Source organism: Sprattus sprattus, assembly GCF_963457725.1.
Source record: "Sprattus sprattus genome assembly, chromosome: 12".
NCBI classification, from domain to species: Eukaryota; Metazoa; Chordata; class Actinopteri; order Clupeiformes; family Clupeidae; genus Sprattus; species Sprattus sprattus.
This window is the reverse complement of record NC_137910.1, coordinates 10,445,715-10,456,410: the sequence shown is the minus strand read 5'-3', so window position 1 is coordinate 10,456,410 and position 10,696 is coordinate 10,445,715. Positions and strand designations below refer to the sequence as shown.

Below are 10,696 nucleotides of genomic sequence, written 5' to 3'. Positions count from 1 at the left end.
AGCCTTTCAGCAACAGTCAATTCTGTGCCTGACATAATTTTTGTTTTCCTTTCTCTGCACAAAACATTCTCTTCCATATTTCGTTGACAAGTACTTCTGTGATTTTCTTTGTGGACAAAAGGCATTATGGTGTTCCGTGGTTTCATAATGATTGAATGCCGGTCGTAACACAGGATGCGTTCTGTGTACCAATAAGGTCTGGTTCACTTGGCGCCTCATACACAAAATGGTTAGGACAGGAAGTCAAATCATAGGGTATCACCAAAATACATCAGGAACCTTCCGGAAAATGGAAAGTAGGTAATAGATTTACATAAAGATAGGCCTATCTAAACCCTGAACACAGCAATCCAAGCAGATGACGTGGTCAAACTCAGAGCGAAGCTCAAATGGAGGTTCAGATGAAATGGCCGAGCTCAGAGCTACTGAATACTGTTTAGTGCATATGAAAACCTATCATGGTAGTGAAGTAAAATAGAAAGAGACAAGGTGAATCGTACAACTGTCGCTGTCCCACTGCATTGTAGACAGGCTTTAAAAAGGAAAATAGGCCTTCTTGGTGTCTGCACATCCTATAATCCAGTAGGTACATTTCAACAAGTGGTCGCCTGTCATATAATCCCGCGATGAAATGGAGAAGTCCGTCCCCATCAGACTAAAGAAAGGTCAACTGGATGAGAGCCAGAAGGCATGTTTGCCACGTGAATGATCATAAAAGGTATCTTTTCAACGGGGTTTATAAGAAAAGGCATGTCTGCCTCATGATTTCTCTGAAAAGTTATCTGTGCACCGGGGTTCATAAGAAAAGGGCCCTTCTGCCTTATGGCAGCCTTCACAATTACAGTTTTTCACTATTGTTAAGAAGTAAAGGCACAATCTGCACAACCTTCACGTCATGTGTCAATCGCTCGCCCCAAGTGGGAAATACTTAAGACTCCCTTATCTGCATTAGACTCTGATTTTCCTTGTGAACACACTGATGTCAACTACACATCACATTGTTGTCAAAACACTGCACACAAAGTTCTGTTGTTGCACACACTTCTCAAGTAAAATCTCAAAGCATCAACCTGCAAGACACAAATAGTCAAAGCTCTAAACTTTCGGGTCTTTTGACCAATTTGCAGTGAGGACTGCACCATAAAAGTGTCTTGAGCCTCTGTTTTGTTTGGTTAACTATTGAAAACTTTGAAAAGATCGACAACCAGACAAGGAGAGGGGTAAGAGTGAGAGAAGGAGGAAGAGGAGGACAAGAAGGAGGAGGAGTAGGAGGTTGAGGAGTAGGAGGACAGAGAGAAGGAAGAGGAGGACAAGGAAGGAAGTGAATGGAGGAAGAGAATGAGCACAAGGCGAAGAAGGAGGAGAAAGAAGAAGGAGAATGGTCATCTCTAATGAGATTTGGGCCGCTGTGGTAGTCCATGTTTTTTCATTAGAACCTTCAGGATGGAGAACAAGTACGAAATCTGTTTGCCTTGTGTACTGTAATACTGCATATCAATAGAATATAGTGTGCTCACAGTATTTGTATTTTGCAGGACTGAAAGAGAACCACACTGTGGAGGAAGAAAACACACTTTCAATATATAATATATATATAAAGGGTTTTTAATTTTTTTGTTAGTTGTTTTGGGATTCATGTTTAGAGTTTTGAGAAAACGAGGCATGCTTTCAAAAATGTGTGTAAGCAATTGAGAAAAACTGTTAGCATTTTGTATACAATATTAGTGTTTGGTGGAACAGGAGACTGAAATTGTAAATATGGTTTGTGAGAATAACGGTATTGCTGTTTTATGTTTGACTATGAAAAATGTTGGCCTACACTGATACATTTTACAAAATGAGAAATGGCTCAATGAGTCATTGTCATTCATATGGTGTTTCGACGATTGTGTTTTCAATTTTGCACTTCTGTGTGCTGTAAATGCTTGGTAGTGTGCAGCAAATGCTTAGTTGTGTGTACTAAATGAATGTATGTGTGTGTGTTTTGAAAATATGGCTGTGTGTACCAAATGAAAACGCGAGTTCCATTTTGTGAACAGTTAAGAGATTTGATAGCAAAGTCATATTGCAAAGGGAGTATCAGGTTTAGCATGTTGTGTGTGAGGTTTTCAGTTTTCTGTGTGCAGTTTTGAGAAAGCCGTTATTGTTTTGAAAAACGGGTTTTAACAACAGTGAAAAACTGTAACTGCTACCTCTATTTGTTGAGATGTCCATGTTCCAGTACCAGCAATACACACATTATTCAATAATACAGTCATAAGTAGATAAAAATACGACAACACATACAAGTCAAAACAAATATCAAGAACATGGTTAGACGTGTTATGTCTTGCACAGTCTCAGACAGTCTCCATTCCAAGAAAAACACTTCACTGTAACCCCCATTAAACGTCGCTGCCGGCATCCACATCATCGTCCTGCACCCTGCAGGGGGGACGCTGGCTCACAAAGGCCACCAGAGGCGTTGTGATTGTCCTCCTCGTCACCACCGCTGAGCTCCCAATCACTTCCTACTCTCCCTGAACCTTCATCTTCTCCAAAGTACTTCCTAAGACGCACAACAGAGCAGACACCGTCCTCGTCTCACCTCGAAGCCAGGCTGGGGACCACAGCCTCTCTGGCGGGACACTAACCATCAACTTGATAGAGTTGTAGATTACGAGACCCAATTCTTCAGAGGATGTGCCTTGAGTGTTTCTTTTGATTTACCGTCTGTGCTGAACACAGATTTGCCAACCCTTGACCCCATGGCTGATAGGCCAAGAGCGCTTTTCGATTTGCTTTTTGATTGCAGGAACATGACTTTTTATAAGGTTGCTACACTCTCACCCCTGTGGGCAATGTCTTGTTTTGATTGTTTACTTACACCTGGCTTTTTATCTTCAGCAAATTATTTTACTTTAAGCAATAGACAGTAAAGATACATGTTTTAAAAGTGTGTGTGCACCCTAGATATGAAATCCATTGCTTAGGTGTTGAAGGTGCAGGGACATTTTGATATGGTAAAAATGTAATTGCCTGCCTACAGTCATATAGTTACTACTGTCAGGACATGGTCATTACCCTGTTCATAGCCCTCCTCGAGGTGTTAGGGAAATAAAGGGGTTTTAAAATATTGCTGTGAAGACCCACAAGTACAGCAGCCTTTCAGGGCCAAAAGGGCCACTTGTGACTGAGTGACAGGAGTCCATGTTTGGGGGACAAGCGAAAGACAGAATGGTCAATATAAACTCCTCAAAAAAAGTTTGGAAACATTTCTTCAGTCGGTTATCCCTCCCCTTTAATAATACCAATTGGTATTGTATTGTATATCGTTGGAAAGCCTGATTAGTCACCTTTACAACGAGGTACAACTTGTAAGGATCGTGCATTCGTGGAATGAGCAACACAGCTAATCGTGCGGGTAGCGGCCCACATTTTTTTGCCAAAATCCTAAAAAAAAGTTCGGAAACGTTTCTTCAGTCGATTATCCCTCCCCTTTAATAATACCAATTGGTATTGTATTGCATAGCGTTGGAAAGCCTGATTAGTCACCTTTACAATGAGGTACAACTTGTAAGAATCGTGCATTCGTGGAATGAGCAACACAGCTAACCGTGTGGGTAGTGGCCCAAAAAAATGTGCCAAAACCCCCTGCAATATTCTTCTGTTGGTATTCACTCTTGTTTTGAGTTGCTTGGTGGATTTGATGATTCTCCCACAGTATTAAGAAAAAAACAACACATATTGACCATTTTTACACTTTATTCATTTTACACTGTCAGGGACCTCAGTAGCATGTGGATTGTGCATTCGTGGAATGAGCAACACAGCTAACCGTGTGGGTAGCAGCCCAAAAATGTTTGCCAAAATCCCCTGCAATATTCTTCTTTTTGGAATTTAGTGAGATATCGGAATGACATTCTGGAGCCAATGGCAACCCCATATCTCCATAATCTGGGACCTAACTCCATCCTCCAGGATGAAAACGCTCGCCCCCACAGAGGCAGGATCATCACAGAGTACCTCCAGAACTTGGGAGTGGACAGGATGGAAAGGCCTGCCGTGAGTCCAGACCTCAACCCAATTGAATACTTGTGGTGCTTGGGCATGCTGTACGTGCTAGAGTGACCAACGCAACCATGTTGGCTGACTTGTTAAAAATTCTGGTTCAGGAATGGGATGCCATCCCACAGGAGGTGCCAAGCTGTTGTGGCTGCGTATGGATCTTCCACATGCTACTGAGGTCCCTAACAGTGTAAAATGAATGAAGTGTAAAAATGGTCAATATGTGTTGTTTTTTCCTTAATACTGTGGGAGAATCATCCAATCCACCAAACAACTCAAAACAAGAGTGAATACCAACAGAAGAATATTGCAGGGGATTTTGGCAAAAAAATATGGGCCGCTACCCACATGGTTAGCTGTGTTGCTCATTCCACAAATGCACGATCCTTACAAGTTGTACCTCGTTGTAAAGATGACTAATCAGGCTTTCCAACGATATACAATACAACACCAATTGGTATTATTAAAGGGGAGGGATAATCGACTGAAGAAATGTTTCCAAACTTTTTTTGAGGAGTTTATTAACACAACCTCTTGCAATGCATGGAGTGTTGCAAACGGGGTTTCCTCTTGTCTTTCTGCCCTCCTGATACAGTTACTAACACAAACGGGCATGGAGTCTCAGTCCCTGGTTGTGTTCTAGAGTCACTGTAGCTGAATGGGAGTTTTGTGCAGTTTCCCCGCCACAGGGACCAGAGCGTAGTTTATGACCCAAAACTTGGGAATAAGGCCCGGGTAGCATGTGACGATGAGTAATAGATAGATAGATAGTTGAATACTTTATTAATCCAGAGGGAAACTTTAGGCTCTGGGGGTCGTCATAGACAGAGCATGAGTGTGACAACAATGTTCGGATTGTTTTAACAGATGAAAATGAGACGGAGAGAAAAAAAGAGATTTGTTTTTAAATTCTGCTCAAATCTGGAGCAGAGGATAGCAACTTTATTGCAAAAATACACATGAACTTTATTTGTTTCTAGCACAGCATTTACAAACAAACTCTGAATGAAAATCTGTCAAGCTTTTATATGGGCAAAGCTCATCCATTAGGCTTAAAGGCTATTCAATGTCTGTACAAACATTTATATACACACTTCAACAGTCCCAGTATGCGATGGACCACCTACATTTTGGTACAGTTTAAAGATCAAGAAAATGGCCTCTGCTCAGTAGTCTGCTCATTGTCCTGAAGGGGGCAGTGTTGCTCAACTGGCTGTTCTGTACACACAACATTTATAAGCTCCTAACCTAAAAAGGTTGTTCACTTCATTGAAACATTGGCAGCTGAATCACTGGACAAGGCTTTATAGTTGTGCTGGACTAAACCACAACCCAATTCAGTTTCGGTTTACTCCATTTTTGCAGTCTAAACAAATCTTAAAGATGAATGCAGTTAAAATTCTACAATTCAATGTATGGTTTAGCAGAGAGTAATCCTTGTCTAGGACAAGCCATGTTTAGTATTGATTTTACAGAACAGCTACAATCCAGTTTTCTCAGGACTTTTCAGTGAGTTAAATCTGTTAGCCCCGGAGGAACCCTTTCCACTCTTGTTGCCTGCATAGTCCATGGAAAGCCATTCCCATTGTTGTACTATTAGCATTTAGCCAGCAGTGTCAAAAATATAGAAAAATAAATGTAAAAATATGCAACAAAAAAATAGGCAAAAACTTTATCTTAAAACAAAACAAGGTTCATTTTCATTCCTTCATTTAAATGGAATGCTTTGACAAAAAGCATCTTTGTAAGGCTTTACATTTATTTTTCATGTAAGTGAAAACAAAAAACATTTTAAAAAAACCATTGGGAGCTGGGACAGGGTCCCATGATGCTACATCTTTGCCCTTGCTAACGCTAGGTGACCCCCAATGCAACCTGCCTGCCTACAAAACGGGCAGTCATGTTTTAATGAGTACATCTGCTTCAAATTCAGTCAGTGTGTAAAAAAAGATCCCTTGGGGCTGGGGTGGAAATGGCAAAATCAAGGATTAACTGGAACTGTGGAGATAGTAATAGAAGAATAAATAACATCGCCACCTCCTCTCTGCACAAACCCCCGACAAATCTACCAAGTCTCAAACTCTCTAGCCAGAGCTGAAGAGGAAAACTCCTGTTTCAACATGCAGGTTTTCCATTTCGTCTGATAAAAGCTGTTTGGCGCTTATGGGTTGCAAACACCTGTGCCTCTACAGGATGGCATTTTAAACAACCTATCCTAGCGTACAAAATATAAATATTTCACAAAACGTTTCTCCCGGAACATCGGACAACAGCGACTTTTTTATAGCCTTACTAAATCTTCTAGTGCTGCACTTCTGAAGTGCACTAATTGGTGTGAACACTGTTACGTTCATTGCACGGCACTAAAATAAACGATTTTTGAAAATATCATCGACATAAACTATCGTAGTCAACATTAGTCATCCTCTGCACAGCAACCATGACACATATGGTTGGAAAGCCCTTTTCCTCTGCAAAACCAGAACCAGACAGTGCTAGGATATAGATACACCAAAACGTCTGAAAAAGAAGTTAATAGTATACAGATTAGTAAGATAGTTGTGGGAACACTTTGATTTTTAGTAATCACTGAAATGATGAAGCATTCATAGTCTTAATTACGCATTAACAGAGTAGATAACTACTAATTCATTAATTGTTATGATGGATATAAATAAAACGATTGGTTTGTGGGAGGGAGAGTAGTGTGCTTCTCGTTGCCTCTGACAGCAAAATAAAAGGACGCTGAATAGCAGAAAAGGATTTCTTGCTCAAGAGATCCACGTCTGAACTGCAGTTGATCTAAACCTTGGGGTAGCCTCTGCCTCATACATCTGCTGGCTATTCTCAATCCTAATTCCTCTCCGGTGTCCCTCCCCAAGCCCCCACACATATTCAGCCCTTCCTCATGGCCCTTCCCGTGGCGGGGAGAAGACACCAGAAGAGGGGCTGGCTGCTGTCATGAGTGTCGCTCAGTAGCAGGAGGAGCTGCATCCGAGAGCTCGTCCCTAGTGTCCCATATCAGACACTGTAGTGGCCCGCCTGAGTGGGGAAACGCAGCTCTGGAGTCTACGGGCTGCAAGCCCTCCACAGGCCCCAGGCTGCTCTTCAGGCGGACACAGAGAGGCCCTAATACGAGAGAAACGGACCTGCCTGGTCATCCACCACCGCCGCCACGGGGGACACAGTCCACTTGCTGACGGACTTCAGCTGATGCTGGAACACATAAGGAGAGGAGGGCAGGAGTGGAGACGGGGTGGTTGGGAGAGGGGTGCTGCATCATCAGGTGAGGACCATCTCGTTGCTCCGGTGGGGGACATTTCCACCAGATTTAATCTTTCTTTCCATTATCCCTTTGTAAGGTACATACAGAGAGGCTGACACAGGGAGAGAGGGAGGGCGTGAGAGAGCTGCAGATAAAAGTTGTGTCTGCTTCAAACCCAGTGCTCTAGTTTGCCGCCCTCCTTAGCTTGAACACAACCTTGGTTAGGGGGGAGTGAATCTGCTCTTAAGGGGAGAGTTGAGCGCAGGTGTGTGTGTTGTGGTTGCCAGGTTACCACGGTTGGCAGCGGGCAGGCTCAGCTGGCGGTGCGGAAGCGGGCCACGTGCACCCCACAGGAGCGGCAGTAGGCGCCCATGGGCTCGGCGGGGGCCCGCTGGCACAGGGCACACAGAGGATAAGTGGTGGTGGGGCTCAGGGCCAGCCTTGCCCGGGAGTCTGCCCTGGGGAAGGACTGGCCGCTCCTGCCACCCAAGGTGCCAGTGTGGGCCACCTGGTAGCCCGTAGTCCTCCAGTCGCCCTCCGGGGGCACATCCAGACGGAGAGGCTGAGCAGGCGGCTGGATGTGTGGGGTGCGGAGTGCGGGGTGCTGGGGGACCAGTGGTGGTCGGGGTTCTCGGCCAGCCTGCAGGGGCTGCCTGTAGGGGGCGTCTGTAGGTCGCTCTTGGGGTGCGGATCGACGGGGATGGGCAAGGGTGGCGTACCCGGAGTCGAGGTGGCTCCAGTGTCTGGTCACTGCCAGGGGTCCTTCCCCGGCCCTAGGGAGCGAGGACCCTGCTGGGGCTGCCCTCCGCGGTGCCCGTGGGAGCGTGCCGTAGCTCATGGCGATGTTGTGGTAGGGGTCGCGTTGGGGAGCTTCACTCCGGTCAAACATAGCCAGAATGGGGGGGGGCTTTTGGTGCTCTCCTGCACAGCGCATTAGGAAGAGTGTTAGCATACACACATACACACCACCATCAATAAACACAAGTTCAAGTAAACCTTTGATGGAGGAGAGGTTGATCTGTTAGCTGAAGCACAAATTGCATGACTTTTAAGAATTTTCGAATACCTCTAAGACGAATTTTTTTTATCGTTACTGCGGCAAAAGAAATCGACAATCTAGACTACACTATACGTGGTTTTGCAATTTTGGAATCATTTGAAGTGTCGAGTGGTGTCGACTCATTTTACTTCTGCCTTTTCGTGCCTGTCGGAGAAAAAAGAGGAAACGCAGTCCGATAGCAGTAGACCAATCATCTGTAGTATGCACAGCCAAACTAGCAGTAGCAGCGAACGCAGCTTGCCCAGAGCTTGTGCTTCACAAGACTTCACGTGAGAATGCAGTGCTTTACCACCAGGGGGTGTCATTGACAGCACTGGAACCCTAGGCAAAATATTAATTTCCCAGCAGCTGAGCAGAAGGGTGACAGTAATCTACGTATTAACGGAATAAAAATAATATTAATAAAATAATGTGGGTATCGGACGCTGAAGACATGGTCACTGTTATGGAATATAAAATACAGGTTTGAAAAAAAAAAATATTAAAAACTGTCAAGCTCATTCATTTAGCCACAGATGCCTCCCCTCCTACAATTCCAGTCATATTTATACATTCATAGGCCTTGAAACTCAAAAACTGAATTTAAGATGTTTTAAGACATTTTTTAAGGATCCACAGGGAGTCTGAGTCTATATCTCTGATGTGAAAGTTGAAAAGTTAAAAGTGAACGGGGTATGTGACATGTGAATATTCCACGCTCTTTGCATTAACACAAGAAAGTGCTGTGGATATAGCTGCAGTCACAGTGATGGGGAAGAGTGGGGTGAGGATCACACAATGAAAGTGAATCATGATAGTGATGCAGGCCTTCACCACCCATGCCTATCAGAGCAATCCGCCTGATGCATGGGTGTTTGATGCGTGAGAGTGTGTGTGTGTGTGTGTGTGTTTTTGTGTGCATATGCGTGTGTGCGTATGTGTGTGTGCGTATGTGTGTGTGTGTGCGTGTATATTTATAAGGGTTGCCTCCTTCTATGTGAGGAAAAAAGGGATGGCTGCATAATTGATGTTCCCATACACCATATGGAATCAACTTATGTAATTATCCACTATTAATACATTTAGAGTGGCTGCTGTGGCTGACAGACCAAACAGGTTGTTTGCACCCTTGGTCACATTTAAAATAGATGACTACTGTACAGTGTAAAGGCTGGATAAAAAAGACCACGGAATCAAGTAGCCTCCACACTCATTTAGTTGTATCGAAAATCAAATCAAGGGGCTATTGTATTGAACCTGTATGTTTGAGTGTGTGCATATTTGTGAGTGTATGTGTGTGTGTGTGTGTGTGTGTGTGTGTGTGTGTGTGTGTGTGTGTGTGTGTGTGTGTGTGTGTGTGTGTGTGTGTGTGTGCGTTTGTACTCCATGAAGTGTTCAGGAGCAGTGGTGGTTACCTGAGTGTCCCCGAGCCAGCTGTTGGGATGGGTGTGCAGGGGGGGCAGGGGCGTGGGGGTGGGGGTAGAGGTGCTGGGAGGTTGTAGCAGGGAAGGTGGGAGGATTGGGGGAGGTGATGGTGGGGGAGTTGCTATGGTGATGTGAGATGACCCGCGCATCTGCATGCTTTGGCATCCTGGTGACAAGGGGCTCCTTTTTAAAGGAAGAGAGAGAGACAGAGAGAGAAAGGGAGAGGGAGTGAGGATGAGAGTGGAGTAGAGTAGAGTAGAGTAGAGTAGAGTAGAGTAGAGTAGAGTAGAGAGGAGCAGAAGGAGGTTGAGGAGGAGGAGGAGAAATGAAGAGAGATGGAGTTAAAACAGGGAAGTCTGTTTTAGGCACCATCTGCAGTAACACAATACTTGCCTGTAACTCTGGAGGTCAGAGGTCAAAGGTCGTGACTGTGGGTTTAGGCACACTGACCTATACTCCAGCGCTATGTATTCACAGTTCAACAACACCTTCTTTCATACGAGCTGCACAGACAGTTCACATGGATGTCCTGGGTCATTTTAAAAGCCCACAACGAGAATGGGACAAATGGGCTAAGTCAGAATGGCATGTCAACATAATCTTTGCGGTGCGATGCTGTGGCCAAAATGCTAAATGCAGTTTGTGCATTGCAGCAGTGAAAAACTCAGAACAATGCAACCCTGTGAGGAGAACAACTGTAGGCTGACACTTGACACAAGACATTTCTGACATTAATCTATCTCTATCAGGGGAAAAGATTGACTTTTTTTATTATTTATTATCTCCTTGTCATTAATGAACAAGTATCCACAAAGCAAAGGAAGCAACGTAAAACTGCTTAAGATTTTCAGTGTAATAACGAAAATAAAAGGACCTTTCTTGACAATTTGCTTTGCTATTGCTATGCTCAGTAATGACCA

At 44.2% G+C, this 10,696-nt stretch overlaps 1 protein-coding gene across 1 annotated transcript in view; it reads right to left on the bottom strand.

Moving 5' to 3' along the window:
- Positions 1–7,625: 7,625 nt before the first annotated feature.
- usp54a (ubiquitin specific peptidase 54a) overlaps positions 7,626–10,696 on the bottom strand; it is a gene marked incomplete at both ends in the record, with an annotated part of 42,352 nt that continues 39,281 nt past the window's right edge. The window contains 2 exons of the mRNA XM_080848598.1: positions 7,626–8,233; positions 9,767–9,959. Coding sequence (XP_080704724.1) covers positions 7,626–8,233; positions 9,767–9,959 — 801 coding nt within the window. The remainder of the gene's footprint in view (positions 8,234–9,766; positions 9,960–10,696) is intronic.